The 23,127-nt window shown below is 36.5% G+C and overlaps 2 protein-coding genes across 2 annotated transcripts; both read right to left on the bottom strand.

Annotated features, from left to right (window-relative positions):
• Positions 1–994: 994 nt before the first annotated feature.
• dgat2 (diacylglycerol O-acyltransferase 2) lies at positions 995–10,383 on the bottom strand. The gene is made up of 8 exons (XM_058788335.1): positions 10,012–10,383; positions 9,154–9,282; positions 8,040–8,147; positions 7,835–7,905; positions 5,270–5,474; positions 4,202–4,376; positions 3,410–3,612; positions 995–2,384 (listed from the first exon to the last, which is right to left on the bottom strand). The coding sequence occupies exons 1-8, from the start codon at positions 10,049–10,051 to the stop codon at positions 2,230–2,232; spliced, it is 1,086 nt and encodes a 361-aa protein (XP_058644318.1). The 5' UTR covers positions 10,052–10,383; the 3' UTR covers positions 995–2,229.
• Positions 10,384–13,562: 3,179 nt separating this feature from the next.
• mogat2 (monoacylglycerol O-acyltransferase 2) lies at positions 13,563–22,853 on the bottom strand. Its single transcript, XM_058789635.1, is given in 7 exon segments — positions 13,563–14,142; positions 17,742–17,941; positions 18,324–18,498; positions 18,785–18,989; positions 21,953–22,131; positions 22,669–22,823; positions 22,825–22,853. Coding segments are annotated over 7 exon segments (1,098 nt in total). The 3' UTR covers positions 13,563–13,987.
• Positions 22,854–23,127: the final 274 nt, after the last annotated feature.

The raw sequence follows: 23,127 nt of genomic DNA, 5'->3' as shown, positions 1-23,127 counted from the left end.
TCCCCAAATCCAGGTGTGAAAAACTTGTTGCATCTTTCACAAAAAGACTCATGGCTGTATTAGATCAAAAGGTGCTTCTACTAAATACTGAGCAAAGGGTCTGAATACTTAGTACCATGTGATATTTAGGGCCCGAGCACCGATGGTGTGAGGACCCTCTTGGAATTGCTCCGTTTATTCAGTTTTTCTTTTTTAATAAATCTGCAAAAATGTCAACAATTCTGTGTTTTTCTGTCAATATGGGGTGCTGTGTGTACATTAATGAGGGGAAAAAAATGAACTTAAATGATTTTAGCAAATGGCTGCAATATAACAAAGAGTGAAAAATTTAAGGGGGTCTGAATACTTTCCGTACCCACTGTGTGTATATATATATATAGTTTAATAATCTTTTAATTTCCTGGATTTATAACTGCTTATAATTTATTATTGTTTATCATTTATTAACTGCTTATAAATATTGTAACATAAGTAAACAATTAGTGACCTAGATAAAGTATATAAATCATTATCTTTCAGCCATGTGCCCCACCTCACTAATATAAGCCAATCAAATAAAAGGTCCCAGTTACACTTTTGTGCCAAAATGAGGATGCACCGTAGTCCCTGGGCCCCAAAAATTGATTTTTGTTCAGTATAGTTCAGTGTTTATTTGCTTTGTTTATGTCTATACAGTGGATGCTACTGTGATAAATCCTGTAATGAATCTTAAAGATGTACTGGATTTTTCTGTGAATGTGAATTACAAAGTGTTATTTGGTTTATCGAAGGCATATTTGAGTTTATTATTTGTTCAGAGAATACTGATTTTGTTATATATTGATGAACTTAAAGAACTATCTCACATGACCCAAGGATTTTGGACTAATAATCTAGAACTATTGCATAAACCTCTAATTTAAAAAAAAAAAAAAAAATACAAAGACAGGAATAGGTGAACATTTGCTGTTGTGTGTCAAGGTCAGTTTTGTGGCACAAAACAGGACAGACATAGTACTTTTCCATAAACGTTTATTCAGAAAATATATAAAAGTTTACTTTAAAGAATCAGGATTTCATAGACATCAATGACAACTGATATCAGAGATGGCAGCATTTATTGCATATTCACAACTTAAAAGGCAATTAGTCACAACTGTGAATCTTTGGTTAAATGTCAGCATGTAAATGCTTATTATCCACCAGTGAAAAGCTGCAGGTCCCCTGAATGCATTAAATAAACAATCACAGTAAAAACTTTAATATCTGAGGTTAAAAATTATTTCATACATACAATTCGGCACTTGAATCAAAGTTATTTGCTATATTTGCTATTCAAAAAAATATATATATATTTATTTGATTTGGCATGCAAACACAAGTTTGAGGTCTCTCCAGCATTTGCTTATTCAATGAATGCCTGATACTTGTAACTGGGATGAAATGTTAATATCAAATAAGGGAACATGCTGAAAACTGAACTTATCTGAAGTTTGCAATATTAGTGGCATGTAAACTATTTGCTTGAGCTCAACAAAGAATGTGCAACTTATATATGCAAAATTAATACTTCTGTGGTAAATCATCAATTGCGTTGCAGAAAAAATGACCTGCATTCATTAGAATTCCGATAATACTATCACACATTTACAGGCATTCATTATAATCTTCACCTTCTAGACTTCACTTTTACCTTCAATCTATGATCATACAGGATCATTTTCTTAAAAGCAAAATGCCCTGTCATATTTACTTTTGTTCCAACTTATTCCAACAAATTAATCACACTTTTGCTTCACCTCCGCTCTTTGGTTACACAACCACCCTATGATTTTTTTTAGTGAGGCGAAACTCACAATAATTGCATTGCTTGTGCAGTAAAATAATATAATGGGCGCAAACAAAAATGTGCTTTTATCAAGTACAGCATTTAAATTAAACCTTAAATACATTACTTGTAAATGTATTGCCATATATTAAGGATCCACCAGCTGTGAAATCTAGATTATACTTCGTGTAGCAATCGCTGTAGTATTTATTGCATAATGCCACCCAGTGGCAATAAGCAGAAGTGGCACAGGCTAGATTCACTGCATCCCATGTGGTACAGTAGATTTCAGTAGAGTTTACTGTATTGAATGAGTAGAAACAGCATTGATTTCTTTCACCTTCTCTGAACAGGCACTTTAGTTGGGAGGCAGATGTTCCAGAGTGTTCTTTTATACAGTTATTATTCCTCAATGCTGCCTTTCATTGAATTTGAAGGATGTCACTTTCATTTAGACCAAAACGGGTCTTGTAATTGTCAAAGAGAGATTTGAGGGACCTGATGTACATGGCATGGTACATGTCTATGATGTCCTGACTCGGCTCCTCGATTTTTGGAACTGTGATGGGTTCACCAACTGTAGAAAAAAGAAACATTAAAAAAAAGAAATCATTCACAGACCATTCATCTCTAGTTAAACCAAGATCATGTCAACAAATGACTAAATTTTAACCATTAATGTGGTTCTGATGTCAGAAAATATCGACCGTAAACTGAAAGAGCAGTTGTATCAACATAGAGACTGTCCTTGAACTGTATTTAACTATATTTAGGTTGTTTCATTATAACCCGTGTAAAACAGCTTTGTGCCAGTTTAAAGCTAGTAGGATTCAAATACTAAGATTTAAAGGTTATAAACATATTTAAATATATCTAAATATCAGCATGAAACCTGTATAATATCATATTTAATATAATAATAATAAATGTAAATAATATAATATATATTTTTTATAAAATAAACAAATTATAATAATTTAATTAAATAAATAAATATTGAACACATTAATTTAACACAAATTTGTGCATATACTGTACATATATATTTAAATATTTTTTATTATATTATATTATATTTGTTTCATCAAAATCTATACATCCACATGTTCATACATGTTGAGTACATTATATATTTTATTAATATTTATTGTATTTTATTTACTTTATCAATCTCTAATAAGAAAATGCTAACAAGAAAAGTCTTGATTATCTAGAAGGCAACATGTGACCCTGGACCACAAAAGCAGTCATAAGTAGCACGGGTATATTTGTAGCAATAGCCAATAATACATTGTATGGGTAAAATTATCGATTTTCTTTTATGCAAAAACCATTAGGATATTGGTAAATTTCCTACCATAAATATATCAAAACTTAATTTTTGATTAGTAATATGCATTGCTAAGAACTTAATTCGGACAACTTTGAAGCTGATTTTCTGAATATTTAGATTTTTTTTCTTTTTTTTTTTTTTTGCACCCTCAGATTCCAGATTTTTTAAATAGTTGTCTCTCAGCCAAATATTGTCCGATCCTAACAAACCATACATCAATGGAAAGCTTATTTATTCTGCCTTAACACATCATACGTGGCATTACTCACCAACAGTAGTGATGGGTTTGCAATATGGTACAAAGCCCCAGGACTCAGGGAAGAACAGTCCACAGCCATGAAACAGGCAGGGGGCAAAACCTAAAATCTTTTGAAGTCTCTTTTGAACCGAACGCCACCAAGAGCCATCGTCAAAAATCAGCTGTTTGTAAACTTCATTCTCACCAAATGAGTAGACAGGAACCAGATCAGCACTGAAAGGGGAACAGGAGGTTAAAAAGTTTTTATAATGACAAAGAAAGGCACCAGAGAAAGATACATTTTAAACAAAAAGAGAATCTGCAATGGTTAATTTTACATAAAAACCCCAACTGTTTCAGTGTAATCGTGTCTTAAAATCCTGTGAGACAGGGAAGAATTTGCACTTTAAGAACTTGTTCTAAAGTGCTTATTTATCCTGTAAGCTTCTATGAGATTTGAATAGTTGAGGATTTCTCAGTATCACTATTGCTTTGTAATGATGTAGCTTAATTCAGAGCAAATATGTTGGCAGAGTTCTTGTTATTTCTCTACATTTCTGACCACAAAATGCTTTACTAACCCAACATGGGCTTCTGAAGGCTTTGTGTTGCTTCACGTGCAACAGCCCTGCCATTTACGGCTTGCCAAGAGAACCTCAACAGAACTGAATCAGAGAACACAGAAACTCAGGAAGCTACTACCAGCTAACATAAACCTAAACAGCACAATGAACTTTATTGAATTGTTTTTGTGGAGTAAACCAGTATAGCTGAAGTAAACAATGCTGGGAAGGTGGTGAGGGAAATGATTTGCGGTTCTCACCCTTGCTTGAGGGCCAGTTTCACAAAGCCTTTGCGTTTTTTCAGCGTGACGGAGTTCATTCCTGGGGCGCAGTCCAGAGACTCTGCAGCCCCTCCGATCACGATGACCACAGCGTTGCCCGTACCGTTACTAGACAGGAGGTAGTCAATGGAGTTACGGTTTACTGGGCACATACCTGAGAAACAGAAGGGTATAGAGTCTTTGGTCAATAGTTTATACCAGGGTTCCCAAAACGGGGTTTGTGGAGTTGATGAAAAGCTAATAAACCAATCACAGAAATGTCAAATTGTATTAGCATAAAGAAAACATTTTCAAATAAAAACAAATAAAATAAAACACTTAATAAAAAGTTGCATTTTTTACTGACTGACAAACATTTTTAAATCATGACTGTCATTCATCATTTCTTATTCCTTTACGAAAATTAACCATGGTTTTATTATAGCCAAGTAAAAGTGTACTAACCAAAAATATAAGTCTCACCCAGGGTAGTGCAATTTCCAAACAAATGACTCTTATGAGCCAGATATTTTTAGTGAATAAAAAATATACAGTGCAGCTAGTAAAGTCCGACTCTATCCGAGTCGGTTCATTATAGCGAATCAAACAATTACAGCTAAAAACTAACTGTGAGAGGTAGATGAGTGAAGTTAATTGAATTTATTGAATTTTATTACATTTATATTATATTATATTATTGGAAATTGGAAATAAATATTTGACATTTTTTAAGAAACTATTGATGTTTGTTTCTTATAAGAGAGTGGAAGAAAATTCTAATCTGTGGGTACATAGGGCAGGTTTCAACAGAAGGTCTTCAAAAATATTGACATCAGCACATACAGGGCTGTGTCTCTCTACGCAATAGGACAAAGCTCAGAGGTCCTTGATAGGCTACAGGATTCTTATCTACAGCACAGAGAGGACAAGTATGGCCCTCTTTTTAATCAGCCCAAAATGAACTACATGCATTGAGTCAGTTTGATCTTCACTCAGTGTCACATGATGCAACTGCTTGCAACGAATACATGAAAGCTTTTATGCAGAAAATGAAACAGTTATATGTACCTCCAGACATCAGATAGTCCCTAAACACTGGCAAGCGGAAGTTTCCAGCTAATGTGGCCAGAGACGGCTTGATTCCAGGGAATATCTTGGAGAATCCTGTGGCCTCAGTCCCAAAGTTACAAAAAGCACCAAAACAGAAGATGCCATGAGGGTGATAGCCAAAAATGTAGTTTCGGCTGGGAAGCAGGTTATGCGTCTTGATGAGCTGCAAATAATCAATGAGAAAAATGTGATTAATTCAACTGCAAAGGCAAATTTCTGAGTGGGAAGTTAGAAACTTAACTGATTAAACGCCATTTAAATATATTTTGCATTCAACAGACTTATTTTTCTAGATTTAGGACAAAGGTCAGTAATGACATACTTTATCTAAAGGCAATAAATGCTCTTTACTCTGACACAGTTACAATTACTGTACTGTGTGTACATTATATTGTTCATGAACACATTTTCTTATCAAGAATTATCATTAAGCACTTATCTGCCGTTCTAATACATATTCTTTTCAGCAGATAATTAAGACATAGGCTTGCAGCAGATACTAGCATGGAGCAACAGTTAGCATCTTAAAAGGAAGCGAATGCACTCAGAGTATGTACAGAGTGTAAAAGCTGCATAGCCTGTGTACATAAGAACAGCTAATCAAACAGGCAGTGTTGCATAATGACATTAATGGATGAAAAAAAACAAAGGTTTCAAGACAGATGCTGCATCAGACGAGATGGTATAACCGTCTGGAGGAGGCTTAGAGAAAGTCTATGGAATGTCTGCCGAAGCCCTTGTTTTTGAGACTCAAAACAACACCTCTTTGTCATACAATTAATATTATTTTTTATCACAATATATGGTGTGTTGTGAGTAGTTACCATTGTTATGCAATTGCTAAGATTTTCTACTGTCACATTAGCAAAATTTTATGGATAAAGCAGGCTCATTGGCTATAGTCTAGTGATGTATGAATCACTTTCAAAGCAAGCAGCTTTTTGTTGGTCAATGTGGCGAATGTGCATTTCAAGCTTAAACTCGTTGCGAAATCTCTGGGCGGAAAACTTCCACCCTTTCCCAATTCCCAATTGCATGGATTCCAATTGAAATGACTGGATTTCGCCCGTGAAAATTTGCCAAACAATGGTAAATGTGACCACACCCTTAAGTGGTTTTTACTGCATCGCTATGCGATTGCTAGGGAATACCGGGTTGCCAGGTGTTTTCTTATTGGTCCAAGTCAAAAGCCAAGTCAAGTTTTTTCTCCATAATAGTTTTTTTAAAATAAAATATCCAATTATAATTGTATCTAGTTGTTAATGAATCTAGTTGTTAATGCAATAGGTCTGATTTTATCATTCATACACCTACTGAATTCTTCAGTAGGACCATTTTTGGTCACTACTGGCCTTACTTCTCTTCATGCTTATCATAACGCAGCTGGCATGCGCTGTAACACTAGGCAAAGTGATGATCTCATCAAGTGACTAAAGGTAAACGTCCAAACCAACTGGCACACACAGGGCATTCCTTTGAGTCCTGATTTATATTGTAGAGAAGTGTGTCAGATAGTTAACAGTTTACTTTTATTCTCTTTCATCATGCAGATATTCGTTTATGCTAATCTGTGTATGGCTCACAATTTAGTGCTAGTAAAGTTTCTATATCACCTAGTTGTTGTACTGAGGCCTGTACTCTGCCACACATATAAGACAAACAGAAAAACAAGTGCTCAGTGATTAAGCTTCCACTGAGCAGAATGAGCGAAGTCTATCAGTGCACTTACGACTCACATCAAGATCCACCCATCCCAACAGAAATGTCAAGCAAGCAGAGAAAAGAACAGGACGAAACTAAAGGCTACATTTTTTTATCTTTTCCCCTTTGCACCTAACAGAGTTATCAATGTATATTAACAGATTTTACGCTGGCCAGAATATATAAACTACCATTCAAATGTTTGGGTCAGTACATTTTTTCTTAAACAAGTGAATGCTTTTATTCAGAAAGGATGCGTTAAATTCATCAGACATGACAGTAAAGGCTTTTACATTATTTAAAAAAAAAAGAATTTTGCATAAATGCTTTTCTTTTTAACTTTCTATGTATCAAAGAATTCTGAAAAAAAAAAAAGATTAGTATCCACAAAAACATTAAGCAGAACAATTTAACCTTATTAATAATGAATGTTTCTTAAGCAGCAAATCGTCATATTAGAATGATTTCTGAAGGATCATGTGCCACTGAAGACTGAAGTAATGACGCTGAAAATTCAGCTTTGCCATAAGTGGAATTTTAAAATATTCAGAGAATAGTTACTTTAAATTGTAATAATACTTACAATATCACTGTTTATATAAATGTAATCCGGGTGAGCATTCTTTCAAAAACATTAGAAAAAAATGTACCGACCTAAAGTGAAATGTCAAGATATTGTATGGAAAAGAGCATTCTTTGAGATTTGCAAAGTCCATACATTTCATAATTCGACTCTGAGGATAATCTTTATTTGCATAATTGTTAGCTGTTCAGTGGTTAGGCCCTAAACTGTAATGTTGTATAAGACGTAAAGTCACTCACTCTTATAGGAAAATAGTCTCTAAAGTATTTCCACACAGTCCAGTTTCTCACCCAGGTTGATCTGCGGCCCCCTAAGATAAAGATATTGGAACATTAACAAAAAATACAAATGCAAACACAGTCACAACAAGCATCCTACACTTCTGAAAAGACTGAATCATGAATGGTGTGCTTTACTCTTAGAAGAGAAGACTCAAAAGGTTACCTTGTTTAGGGGTGTTCCAGTCATAGATGAGCCAGGCAGTGTAAATGGCGGAAATTACCCAGCAATCTGTGCAAAACATGTACATCAGCAGCAAAGAGCAGCCAATGCCTAGAAGAGCAAAAGAGTATTTAGAGTTGACGTAAATTTGTAAAGCAAGTTAAAGATGCAGAAAGCTGAGATTTTAAAGGAATGGTTCACCCGAAAATGCAAATTTGCTGAAAATTTACTCAACCAGGCTATCCAAGATGTAGATGATTTTGTTTCTTTATCAGAACAGATTTGTAGAATTTAGCATTACATCACTTGCTCACCAATGGATCCTCTGTGGTGAATGGGTGCCGTCAGAATGAGAGTCCAAACAGCTGATAAAAACATCATTCATTCATTCATTCATCTTGTACAGCAAAAGCTGTATGTTTGTAAGAAACAAATCCATCATCAAGCCATTTTATCTTTGAACCGTCAATTCTAACCAAAATACACCTCCATTATCCATAATGATCCACTACCTCCAGAGAAAAAGTCCATCCCCTGTTGTCCTCTCAAATCAAAATCCACCAACATATTTGTTTAGAACAGTTTTGGACTGTTTTTGCATGTAAACAGTACTTGATCTGTTCAGATTTCTCTCCTGATTCAGATGAGACAACTTTTTCACTGGAGCAATATTATGGAGGACTCATTGAAGTTCTCAATGATGGATTTGTTTCATACAAACACACAGCTTTTCACTTCACGTGACGTTAATTAATGGACTGGATTGATTACTTGTGGATTATTTTTATCAGCTGTTGGGACTCTCATTCTGACGGCACCCATTCACTGCAGAGGATCCACTGGTGAGCAAATGATGTAATGTTAAATTTCTGCAAATCTGTTCCAATAAATAAACATCTACTACATCTTGGATGGCCTAAGGTCGGAGTAAACTGCAATTTATAAAAATTTATAAAATTTTTCATCCTTTTTTGGGGGGCGGGGGGGTTGAACTATTCCTTTAACATTCATGAACAACTAATCCATATGAGTTCAGTAAGGCAACACAATGTCCTACATTGTAAATTCTCTAAGCTGCCGACTTAAGTCTCTTAATGAACTTGACTGCTCCACTCACCCATGGCAAGAAATGTGAGGACAAACTGCAGGACGGAGATCGCCTGCAGATTTTTCATGATCTTGGATCTTGTCAGCCAGGGGACGGAGGGCAGGTCGTGTAAAGCCGAGAGGATGCTGGAGCCTGAGCCTATATAAAATTTAAAAGAAAATTGGAATTAACCAGCTTAATGCTGTGGGAACGCTTGTTCTCTAGATCAAGGTCTGTCTGAAGCCTGTGAATAAATGGTGATATGCATATCATAACTGTGACAAACTTAGATGATGTCAATTGAGAATAGTGTCATTCGGGTTGTTTTTAGTGCATAAGACATGATCTGATGCCAAATAACTTACAAATTCTCAGTTTGATGATGTGTGAAATAACAAACTAATGACTTTTTGCTATTATATCCCAAGAATGACAGCACACAACCAACACCGTGATACTTCTAATTCATTTTTCACAAAACTTACATAGTTTTCACAAAACTTACAACTTACTTTCACGGAATTTTACATAGTGCAAAAAAGATAAGATGCACTACTGAAGCACACAACCACACACTTCTCTTACAATCACTGAGATCAGATCACAAGAGAACATAATCCCATCTTAACCGAGTCCATCCTGACTGAAAATAACAACAAACATCAGACACACACTGCCAAGTAAGACACTACTTCTCTTCTTCCTTCTCGATGATGGAGACTTAATGAATCTCACTTAAGTGTCTAACTAACTTAATTATGTTTTTTATGTTTTTACAAACATATATAGCCTACATATACATACATACACATAAAACGTATACATTTAATAAATGATAACAATAAATTAAATTAAAATGCAATTATTTCACAAAATATTTTTACATACCCTTTTTCACACCGGAATATGCAGCGAGTATGGTCTTCATGGTTGAGGCACGAATAATAATAAACTGAACGGAATAAATCTCGCTGGTGGAAGTTGAGCTGCTCTACAGCATCCCTCTCTATACTGGCGTCCGCGAACTCACAGGCGCGCGCCTGTCATTTAAGCGCTTCGGGGGGAGGAGCATAGAGCTGTCAATCAAACTATAACCGCCTTCGCTGTCAGCAATATTTTCAGACGACAAGTTGTCAAGATTTTACTTCCATAAAAACTGTTTCTGACTGGCGAATTTCTGTCAGTAGTTGCTGACTGGAGCTGGCAAACTTTCAAGGCTCCGTGCTGAGATGTTTGGCGAAGAACTGGTTACCGTTTCATCTGATCTGGAGGTTTTAAAGGTCTGTGAAGGTAAACTAGGCGGAGATGAGACTTTAGCCCCGCCCCCGGGCTTTATTGACCAATTGTCCACTCTTTATAAAAACATTCATTATTGCTCCTTTTTTTTTCTCATATATTTCAACTTGCAGTATTTAACTTACACCAAGACTGTAATTTTCTATTAATAAAAATAACACTTTGTAGGTCATTATACAAAACTTCAATAGGCCTCAGAATTGAGAAACCAAAGGGTAAAAAAGTGATATCAGTGAGAGATAGCAGCCTGCCAGACTGAATGTCCATTAGGGACTTTAACTGTTTCATAATTCGCAATTTTTCTTTTTCACAACGCCACAGCCAGCGTTGCTGCTCCCAGTGACCTTCACCGGTCTGTTCTTCTTGCCAGGCTTGGCCAGCTCTCAGATGGCAGAGAGACCACTGATCTGCAGCTGCTCAAGCATATCATCAACTGCTTGAAATATAAATGTGTGTTATGTTAGGTGTATTTTATGTCGTTATAGCTAATACACAGTATATTGTTATGCAAAATAGGCTAAAATGTCTATAGTGCAAATTTTTCGGTTGCAATTTTTAGTCAGAAATTTGAGCAATCTGGGTTTTTAAAGTATTAATGTTTATGAAATCATTTTAGCCTGCTAGTTCTGAACAATATTTTATGATGTCTACCTATTTCCTTGAGGTCTTTTTGATATCTGATGACACAGTAGGTAAAAACTGATATTAAGACAGTTTTAATGGGTACTGGGTATATGAAACCATGATCCGCACTCGCAAAAACAGTCTTCTTTTTACATTTTATTATACATTTATCACCAATAGGGAAAAATCACAAACATCATGGGTACTGGGTGCCAATAATCAGCCAATTTTGATGAGGAAATATATTCAGTCTAGACAGTAAATTGCACAAGCTCACTGTAATTTGTACTGTATCAATATCAGAAGTCCATTTGGCAAAGCTCATTTAGTTGGTCTTTGAACTCTAATCTCTATTAGACAAATCCTCATTTGTTGGCATTAATTGATGTACATTGACATACAGTATGTCTCATAAAATCTGAAGGTCAACAGAGATCATGTTTTTGCAGCATCTTTATGAAATATTGTTTTTCTTCTTTCTTGTATTGTTTACTTCTTTATCAGCAGAAGTGGATAAACAGAACAGTATTTTTACAAGCGTGTATATTGTTTTGTCCTTTGCAAGAGTGGTCATCCACACTGCAGTTTTTACCCACTGGTGCAGGTGAAGATAAGGTGTTGCTGAAATGATAAAATGTGTACTAAGCATCCGGTCTTGTACTTTGCTCTTTTGTTCTAAAACATAACAATTAGTGATAATATCAGATTTTCATGTCAAGATAGGAGACATCTCATATAAAGATTTTGATTGGGCAAGAAAATCATAATTATTAGAATAGGGAAAATGAAATTTATTTGATTTTGGACTGGAGATATGATGTAAATACATCTATAGAAATTAATTTCCATTGGGTTAAATTTATATTTCTGTGGGTCGAAAAGCACACCAGAAATCACATGAAATGGTAATGCATATACAGTTTATTTTATATAAATATAAGACAATTATATATATATATATATATATATATATATATATATATATATATATATATAAATAATCAGTTCTATTGTGAAACATTCAAAAAATTCCATATATGTGGTATGGGAGACTCATGTTATGCAAACTATCTTATTAAAAGTGATCTGACAGGCCAAACCTGATGTTACACAACGTTTTTCTTGAGCACAAAATAAGGATCATAATAAGATCAAAGTACACAAATGCCGCAGAAATCTCATATGTTTGTCGACACACACACCTCCACAGCCTGTCACACACACATGGAAGCATGCATATCAAGATGTGCGCAAAGATTAGCAAAGATTCCAGGTATAGTCCTATCATGCGCTGTGAAAGTCTTTCATTTGAGAGTAACTGTCTTTGCTATTAGACCTGCTTTAAGACCACTGTCCTGCAGAGTTTAGCTAGTTATCCTGAAGACTTTGATTAGCTGGTTAAGTGTGTGTTCAGGAGAGAGAAAAAGAGATGGGAGGAAAAATGATATTTTTATTATTATAATGATTTTGCATTCCCCTGAGAAACAAACAAACAAAAAAAATATATTTGCCCTTGGCCATTTGAATTTAAGCGTTGTACCTTTGGGCGTCTTTAAATAGCACCTCAGAGTGTTATCACAGGGCATACGAAAAATATTTGTCAGTGCAAGAGCTGAAGCGTCCAGGTTAGTGAAACACCCCCTTACCTTGTTAAGTGTGATTATCAGTCAATTCTTGTCCACCTGTGCTTGTCTAATTATCTGTTATTGTCATGTGTATTTAGTTCATGCCTGTTCAGTTAGATTTCATCTGGTCTACTTGTTATTCACCAGTGTTCCTGTCTGTGGCAACCTTGCCTTGCCTCATTAAAGACTGTTATTTGAATTATCCTCGTCTCCTCGTTCCTCCCTGCTGTGTGCACCGTGACATGAGATCCATTTGATTTATTTTATTTTTTTTACTATAACTTACTGTAGAGTCATAACGAGGATTTACCTTTGACCCAATATTTTCATGCATTTCATATTTGCACTATTTTTAAATCAATGACAGCAGCCGGTCAGTTTAATGTCTTCCATGTCTTCCATTTCATGGTCCAGTGCTGACCTTCAATTGTGATGTCTGTCTCTGTCTCTGTCCAAGTGCAATGGTCAAAGCCTGATTTATCCGGTGTCGACATTTGGTCAGCCTGTGATAATTGCGTATGTAGTCGGCCAGGGCCTGGTTGTGGAGAAATATGTCCTTTCCGGCATGACTTAAGTCTTTTCCAGACCAGTGTGCATTGTGAAACAGGACTGACCATTGCATGGTGTAAGCTTTGACCCAAATCAACCCTGAGGACAAAAATAGCCTCAAGGGGCAGGGATGCATTTGTCAATCTGTCTATCTATCTGACGTCAAGACTTTCATGTTTTACACCATCAGATGAATAAGTTCCATCTTAACTTTGTCTTACTACATGTTGTAATGGCTAAAGACCTATACACTGCAGTCCTCCTGAGAGATGCAACTGTCTTTTGGGAGTCAGTGAAGAAAGTTTAGTGTCTCTGTGTCCTGAATCATTCAAACAGACAGAGCAGTAAAACTGGTGCAGATTTATTCAGATGTGCTGCTTTAAAGCACATACAGTAGAAAATACACTGTAAAAGTTATTACTTTTGTTGATTAAGTCAGTTTGCATTAGCCATATTACATAATATTTCTGACTTGAGTAAAACCAGTTAATATAGGAGTTAAAGCATAAAAAAAATTTCACTTACTTGAAGAAAAAAAAACATTTTTTGCAATGTTTGGTACATGTGAAAGCATGAACTGCTTTGAATTACACATTGCATTTATCAGGAAATAAAAATTCTGCATTACATTCAACAACTGCAACAAAACAGCAATGGTTTAAAAGCTGACAATATACAACTGAGACTAAATTAGACATAAATAACTGTCTTTCTGTCTCTTTCTCATAAACGCATACGTACACAATCTCAGAGTCGCTTCAGTGATCCTCTCACTGGAACAGCAGGTGAGCATCTTCATCTACTCCATAATTTCCTTTGTGTTCCTCAAACAGGCGGCTGAGTTCATCCATGTAGCGCTGGTGAAACACATCCAGTTCTTCCGCCGTTGGTTTCTCGTTTTTCTCTACTGGAATTGGCCGACCCACTTGGGGAAGACAGAAAGGACTGTTAAAATATAAATAGATAGATAGATAGATAGATAGATAGATAGATAGATAGATAGATAGATAGATAGATAGATAGACAGACAGATAAATAGATACTGTAGATTGATTGATCTCTGAGGCCCACCAATCGATTCATCTCACATTTGCTGATATGACTGTCTCTGGCAGTTCTCTAGGGTTGCTAAAAAGCAAATACCATGCTTTAACTTTCCAGGTTTTGCAACAGTTTGGACCTGCGTACAGTAGGCTAAAAGTGGTGACAGATAAGACTTGTGTATTGGTACAGTACAACAAATAAATGGCTAAGAAATGACAGAGAGGTTATTGCTTCTGTTTAGCTTAGGCTACAAAAAGGTAGTCGCACAGATTCAGAATATGGTTACACTTAAACTTACCCATAGGAAAGAAAAATCAAACGTGAGATCTCTTTAACATCTCAAATATTTCTCCTAGACAGAAATGAGGTTACTTTAAGATCAAATGGAGATTTTTGCTTGTAAAAATACTTTGTAAAGTTATTGAGATCACTTCTGAAATTTAGAGGAGACAAATGTGAGAGCTCTCGAGTCTTTAGCTAAGGAGACATATCTGAGCACAGTGTGTGATGTTGTTGAGGTCTCTTCTAAAGCTTTAAAGGAGACCATTGTGAGAGTGTTGGAGTTTTTGTCTCAGCCAGGAGACAAGTTTGAGAAGCAGGAGACTCAGTCAAAAGTTTCCATTCAATCTTAAGGTAACCTCATTTCTGTCAAGGAGAAATATTTGAAATGCTAAAGAGATCTCTTTTTTATTTTATTTTTCTTCCCTCTGGTTAGCTTCGATGTCATTTATCAACACCATTTCAATCAAAGACAATACATGCATTGTCATATTTGAAGTTGTTTTATGTAGACAGTGTTTTATTGCGCAATGATTTAACAGAGGAAACCATAACCTATATTTACATATATGCAAGAATGGGCCATACAAAAAATGCTAAACAAAGCAAAAAAAAAAAAAAAATAAAACACTGGCATACTAGTGTTACATTTGCTAAAAAAATTCAATAAATAATAAAAAATTAAAAGATTAAACTAGTAACCCTTGATATTCTGAAATGTTTAATGCTATTTAAATGATAGTTTTAGTATTTACAATATTAGTAAGAGTTTAATGTTTCTCCTAAAATAAAATTGAAGAGATCTTATTACAAAGCTGATATCTCAATGCGACATTTAAGTATCCTGAGCGTAGCATAACCTCTGTCAGAGCCATAGCCTCAGACAGCATGGGTTCAAATCCCAGCTAAAGCTACTTTCCTGCTCCTGTTCAATTCTCACCTGTCGCAATCGTTTCCTACTGTCCTGACCATTAACTGTGAAAAACCCCATTGCAAACAAAAAAAGCAACTTCTGAACAGTTAGACATTTTTATAGTGTTATAGTGGAGTTTTGCAAGAGATTACAGCAAGACAATAAAGAGATCTCCCATGTTTCTCTCAGATTTCTCTCCCATTGTCAATTTGGATTCCTTTCTTTCAGAACTTTCTCATGTCTCAGTTGTGTCTGGATGGATGGTCCTATGGATTTTTAGGACAAACACCTGAGACACTTTTGAGACTAAAATGAGAAATACACTGAACAAAATTATAAACGCAACACTTTTGTTTTTGCCCCCATTTTTCATGAGCTGAACTCAAAGATCTAAGACTTTTTCTATGTACACTAAAGGCCGATTTCTCTCAAATATTGTTCACAAATCTGTCTAAATCTGTGTTAGTGAGCACTTCTCCTTTGCCGAGATAATCCATCCACCTCACAGGTGTGTCATATCAAGATGCTGATTAGACAGCATGATTATTGCACAGGTGTGCCTTAGGCTGGTCACAATAAAAGGCCACTCTAAAATGTGCAGTTTTATCACACAGCACAATGCCACAGATGTCGCAAGATTTGGGGGAGTGTGCAATTGGCATGCTGACTGCAGGAATGTTCACCAGAGCTGTTGTCCGTGAATTGAATGTTCATTTCTCTACCATAAGCCGTCTCCAAAGGCGTTTCAGAGAATTTGGCAGTACATCCAACCGGCCTCACAACCGCAGACCCACGTGTAACCACACCAGCCCAGGACCTCCACATCCAGCATCTTCACCTCCAAGATCGTCTGAGACCAGCCACCCGGACAGCGGCTGCAACAATCGGTTTGCATAACCAAAGAATTTCTGCATAAAATATCAGAAACCATCTCAGGGAAGCTCATCTGCATGCTCGACGTCCTCATCGGGGTCTCGACCTGACTGCAGTTCGTCGTCGTAACCGACTTGAGTGGGCAAATGCTCACATTCGCACTTTGGAGAGGTGTTCTCTTCACAAATGAATCCCGATTTTCACTGTACAGGGCAGATGGAAGACAGCGTGTATGGCGTTGTGTGGGTGAGCAGTTTGCTGATGTCAGTGGATCAAGTGGCCCATGGTGGCGGTGGGGTTATGGTATGGGCAAGCGTATGTTATGGACAACAAACACAGGTGCATTTTATTGATGGCATTTTGAATGCACAGAGATACCGTGTCGAGATCCTGAGGCCCATTGTTGTGCCATTCATCCACGCCCATCACCTCATGTTGCAGCATGATAATGCACAGCCCCATGTTGCAAGGATCTGTGCACAATTCCTGGAAGCTGAAAACATCCCAGGACACGTCACCCATTGAGCATGTTTGGGATGCTCCGGATCGGCGTATACGACAGCGTGTTCCAGTTCCTGCCAATATCCAGTGACTTTGCACAGCCATTGAAGAGGAGTGGACCAGCATTCCACAGGCCACAATCAACAACCTGATCAACTCTATGCGAAGGAGATGTGTTGCACTGCGTGAGGCAAATGGTGGTCACAGATACTGATTGGTTTTTAGACCCCCCCGGACCCCCCCAATACAGTAAAACTGCACATTTTAGAGTGGCATTTTATTGTGGCCAGCCTAAGGCACACCTGTGCAATAATCATGCTGTCTAATCAGCATCTTGATATGCCACACCTGTGAGGTGGATGGATTATCTCGGCAAAGGAGAAGTGCTCACTAACACAGATTTAGATAGATTTGTGGACAATATTTGAGAGAAATAGGCCTTTTGTGTACATAGAAAAAGTCTTAGATCTTTGAGTTCAGCTCATGAAAAATGGGGGCAAAAACAAAAGTGTTGCGTTTATAATTTTGTTCAGTGTACATGAGAATCACAACTCTCACGAGTCTCACGAGCTTAGTAAGAGCAACCACTGAGCAATAAAATAGTTCAATATTAGAGTCTTGATAGAGATTGCAGCAAGACAATAAAGAAATATTCTGTTTCTTCCACCACATTCTCAGTTTTGACTCTTTTTTTCTCAAATATTTGTCATGTCTCATTTGTGTCTACTTCTATTTCTCTTAAGGAATTTTAGGAGAAGCATCTGAAATGCTGTTGATACTAAAATGAGAGATATATGAGAATCTCATCTAATTCTCCTGAGCTTAGGAAAAGCAACCGCAGAGCAATACATTTTTCCTCTGGGTAACCTTGACCTGACATCAATGATATTTGACTAACATCTGACTGCGCTTACCAACAGTGTTGATGGGTTTTCTGTAGGGCATTAGGCCGAAGCTGTACTGGAAAACTCCTCGTGCGTGGAAGAGAGGCAGAGAAATGCCCATAATGTGTTGCAGGCGCTCTTGAATATATCGCAGCCAGGTGCCTCGAGGGTTCTCCACCTGATCAAATACTTCATTCTCTCCAAATGAATACATAGGAACCAAATCTGCACTGGAGGATGGAGAAAAGAAAAAAAAGGATTTTTAACCTAAATTATTTTGCTGTCTTTGATAAAATGTATGCACAAAAAAGTGAGAAAATATGTATGTCAGAGATAATGTATACAATCATTATTACAAAATAAACCCTGACATGTAACAGATTAAATAAACCTATATTAAATGCTCATATAAATTCTGCAATTTTATTCCGCTTTTTGTACAGTTTCTTAATCAAATTCTTTAGCTTGGGTAACAGAGCCTTTCATAAATTCAGCACTATTACTTGCTACAGCAAGTTGCCCAAGCTTGTATTTCACAACTGGCACTAATGCAACAAGAGGCTAGCATAGCCTCTGATACTATTAACCAATCAGGAAAAAGCTGCCGCTTACCCATGCTCTATTGCAAGCTTAATGAAGCCCTTCTTATTGGCCAGGTGAACAGTGTAGTCACCAGGATGGGCATCCAAAGCCTCAGGGGCACCGCCAACTGCAATGACCACAGCGTTCCCACCTCCCTTCTGCCGGAGCATATAGCTGGCACTCTCCTTGTCCGATGGAACCAGGCCTGGAACACACACACACACACACACACATTTTTAAAAGTTAGAACAGCTGGTGTAGCGGTCTGTAATAACAGTTCCGAAAAAAAACTTAACATTGCCAAAATAAAATGATAAATGTACATCATGTTATTTATACACATTTTGCCTTGTGTAACTAGTAAAACAATAGCTATATGAAATAATATGTTGAGGCACTTTATATCTTAAAGATTGAGGTCTCTGTGATAAGGTTTGTCTATTGTTAATAAATATACATTTTTACAGTATTCTATGATCAGGTCAACTGACCTGCAGCCATAATGTAGTCCCTGAAGAAGGGGGCTCTGAACCAGAGAGGCAGCATGAGGAGGTTGCTTCTCAACCCAGGGAAGAGTTTGCTAAAACCTGTCGCCTCCGTGCAGAAATTTGTAAATGCACCAGCCACAAGAATACCATGAGGATGGAAACCCAGCACATAGTTCTTCCTAGGGTCCAGATCAGCTGTCTTCACCAGCTAGTAAAGAGACAAAGAAGTTAAATAATTGAAAGAATGTAAACAAGTTTGTTCAGGTTTCTTTCATTTGTTACAAAAGGCCAGCTGTTAAGGTCAGTGATCATGTGCTGTTCATGTGCAGTGCAGTGCTGTATAGGGCTTTATAATGACCTTTCACACTGATCTAGGATCTGTTAATACTTAACCGTTAACACTAATCACCAAACCGAAAGCGTCAACAGAATACTAAAGCTATTCGACATAGAACATCAACAGTCAAATCTCAAGCCAGATTTGTTTGTGTTTGATTATTGTAGCTTTGGCTTGACATTAACAAATCCAGGAATTTCCTGGAACCACAATCAGCATCTCCAACAACAGTTTTTCCGAGAATAACAAAATAGTTGTTCGCTAAGAAAACTGCACAGTCAGGGCAGTGTGAAGCACGTTTTCATACATTCAGTGATGGTTTAATATCCATTGCACAGTTAATAGGCCTATCCACCAAAAGCAAGGGTGCATTCTTGCCACTTCAGAAATATGAAAAATATCAGTTCAAAGTCATAGCTGTCTTCACACAGAGAGAAACAGGCATTAGAATGGGTAAAAAATGTAAATGAAAAAAAAGTTGGGTTTCTTTCATTTTTTTAAGAACGCAAGTCAGGCGTGAGATGCTGCAAAAGAAAATCAGCGCAGTGTAGCCCAGTCTTGTTTCATTGCCAGCCATTATATTGTACTGTTATAATGTACTATATTTTTGTTAGCTGAAGGCTTAAGATAAATATATACAGGTACAATTATAAAATAATTTCAGCTCAAATCAATATTTCATGTTCACGTATTTATTTATTTGTCGCTTAGCCATACAATAAGTATAGGCCTAGTCAGTCATTAATGCCAACCTAGTATAATCTATATAAACTATATAATCTACCACATTGTTTATTGATCTATAAGTATTTTGCACATGAATATTGTGTGCACTGTGTGACTGCTAACTAAATGTCTATTGCTAACAGTAACTAACCAGATATAGGGATGGGAAATAAAGTAAAAGAAGCTATCATTGCACAGCTGACATTTATGGTTTTATCAGGTTAGAAGTGTAAACGATCGATGCCTCTAATCACACACTGTTGTCACTGAAGGGTGTTATATGAGATAACATTTATTCTCATCACAACATTTATTAAGACAGTCACCTGCAATAACACTGCACTCGTGGAGGTAGGTTCTTCATAACTCAGACACGGTTTTCTTTTAAGAAACTAAGTTCCCTCAGTGTCACCTTCAATATTCGTGTGCATACGCAAAGGTTTGCTTTTTCCAAGATCCCTGATCTGCTTTCAGATTAGGAGGTTGTGTAAGGATAAGAGAAAATTTGCACCGGTGGTTGAAGCAAGGTTTCATCTTAATCAATTATTCACTTTGAATACAAATGCTCTGTTTAGCTACAGCAGGGCCTCTTTAATACTAATGACGCATTTAGTCATATGTTGTGCTTCTTGTGAATTCTGGGACAAACCCAGACTGTATGGTGAATTGACAAAAAGGATATTTCTTAGAAAAAACATACAGTTTTTTAAGAAAATAGTTGAGCTCATATTATTTATACAAACATCATTAAATAATCACTAACTTGAAAAAGAATCTACGAAGCCTTTAAACTAGACTGTATATCAAAATACAACTTAACAAGTTAAGTTGTTTTGATAGAAATGGGTATTTTGTCTCCCTTCATGGCCATGGTCCTTGTTTTGAACAGGGGTTTAAGCCCCCCACAGTGTTTACAGTTACTCATTCACTCTGAACACAGTGTCTTCTGAGGCCATCTCGGTTGTTCAAAAGGTGAAAAGACTGTCATTATGGACAGATACATACAGATAAGACACATTATTATATCAAGGGTTCAACTACCAAAGCAATAACATTTCCCTGAGACGCTAATCAGATCAGTGTAGTTTTGATGTGGCACTGACGGTTGAGAAAAACATAACATAATCAACAAGAGTACAAAGTATAGCAAGGTCGGCCACTAAAATACTGTAGTACTTATACTTTCAATAAACGTATTCCAAAAAGTTATTTGCATGTTATTATAAAGAAAATGAATGAACTGAATGTTAGTGCACTCAACATTAAATCTCAGATGCATGAAAAATGCACACTGTATTATTCAAAAGTTTGGGTTGTTTGTACAAAGATTTCTTTGCGAGAATACTATTCATTGCGAGAATGTAAAAATGTAAAAGTTACTGTCACTTTTGATAAATTTAATGGGTCCTTGAATAAAAGTATTCATTTCTTTCAAAAAATAAATGAATGAATTAATAAAAATCTTACTGAATTAATGTAATGTTCACTTCAAAACAGGAATAAAATCATTCCGATGCTGTGTTTTGTGAGAGGTACAGCAATTTAAAATGTGTATAAAAGATTATTTTGAGATATTGCAAATACATTCCTACAAAGAACATATTTTAAACACCACAGTGATATAATAAAACAAGACACTGTTTTAAATGCTAACCTGAGCTTCTTAAAATTCTGCAGAAAGGTATGGATGCTGGGCTTTGCACCATTTTCAGAAAATGAATAGGCACTAGATGGCAGTGTTGGATTATTCCCTCATTATTTAGGCCTGCAAATCACTGTTCATCTGTTCATATAAATGGTTCAGCCTTGTTTTTCTGCCTGGAGCAACAATGTGTTGGTTTCATTTGGTGAAAGAACTATTATGCTGATGTTCGTTGATGCAAATGATAGACAGCAAAACGAATGACAACAAAGAAAGACACTGTTGATTCATATAATGTCATTCTGTGTTTAAGACACATAGGCTACAATTTGAACCCTAACTTTCTGAATTGACTGGCCAAGTTAAGGTAGTTCATATGACACAGTTTAGTGACAAAATGCTATTTAAAAGGTCAAAACAGCCAAGAGACATAGTTTATTTTGCTTCGATAGATCCGCCCACTCACCTTTATAGGGAAGTAATCTCTCATGTACTCCCACATGCGCATTCGGCACAGAAAGGACAATTTTCTACCTCCTTGTGAAGGTGTGTCCCAATCGATGTACCACCAGATGGCATAAAGCACGCTGATGAGCCAGAAACGAGTGAAGAGTAGCAAGACGAACAGTATAATACAGAATGGGGCTGCAAAAAATGATAATAAACACATAGATACAGTAGACACAAATGCACAGACTGAAACAAAACACATCAGCACAAATGCGTTTACAGTAAGGATCTTTCACACTGAAGACTTTGACCTGGAGGTTTCAATATATCTTAGTGCTTTGATAAAGGCCTACATAGACAGAATAAAATACATTTGAACATGTTTTCCTGCTTTTTCAAAACACAGTGATGTGCTTTCTAGAAAGCCAGTGGACGAATCTAAATGCAGACCATCTATAAAGTTGCAATATCTTTCTTAAATTAAAAGCACTGTAAAAGGTATTTACAGGCTGCAAAGGTATTTACGGACTTGCAAGACCGTAAAAGGTATTATATTGAGTAGCTCTTTAAACTGTGTGAAGTCTGACTTTAAGTATATGTAATTGAACTTAAAATGCAGTGACTATTGCAGTATGTGTAAGAGACAGAATACAGACTGTGATTATAGATCTAATTCAAGGTCAACACTTGATGGCTTTGCAAAGACACTATAATAAAGGCACATGCACTTACCGAGCGCCAGGAAAGAGAAGACCCACTGCAGTACGACAGCAGTCTGGATCCTCCTAACTAGAGGCACATCAGCCGGAGCAAAACAAATCTTCATGTCTAAACCAGAAGACAGCAAGAGTCGGCGAGCGGCCGAGAGATCAGCACAGCGCTAGGATCTCCACATTGAGGTCAAAGTCTGACACCATGTCTTGGTCTGCTCCCCTCCTTCTTTCATCAGCTACCTTATCTCATATATTCACCGCAGGTGATAGGATTATAGACCAAGAGTACCTTGATATTACACCATTAAGACTTTTGACCCTGGAGACAAAGGGCTGTGCAAAATTAGGCCGTACAACAGGAGCTGATATGCATAATGTTATTTTGAATTATATATCTGTATATGTGTGTGTGTGTGTGTGTGTGTGTGTGTTCATTCAAATAATCTACATTGAAATTGTTTATTTGTTTAGCATGAGG

Source organism: Onychostoma macrolepis, chromosome 10, assembly GCF_012432095.1.
Source record: "Onychostoma macrolepis isolate SWU-2019 chromosome 10, ASM1243209v1, whole genome shotgun sequence".
Taxonomy (NCBI): domain Eukaryota; kingdom Metazoa; phylum Chordata; class Actinopteri; order Cypriniformes; family Cyprinidae; genus Onychostoma; species Onychostoma macrolepis.
Note: the sequence above shows the minus strand (reverse complement) of the source record. Positions and strands in the feature narration are given on the sequence as shown.

Coding starts and splice junctions, on each gene's coding strand:
- dgat2 (XM_058788335.1), bottom strand. CDS start 10,051: ATGAAGACCATACTCGCTGCATATTCCGGTGTGAAAAAGG. Junction 4,377..5,269: donor GGACTATCTGATGTCTGGAG/GTACATATAACT, acceptor TCTGTTTCTCAG/GTATGTGCCCAGTAAACCGT. Junction 2,385..3,409: donor CAAACCCATCACTACTGTTG/GTGAGTAATGCC, acceptor TTTTTTCTACAG/TTGGTGAACCCATCACAGTT.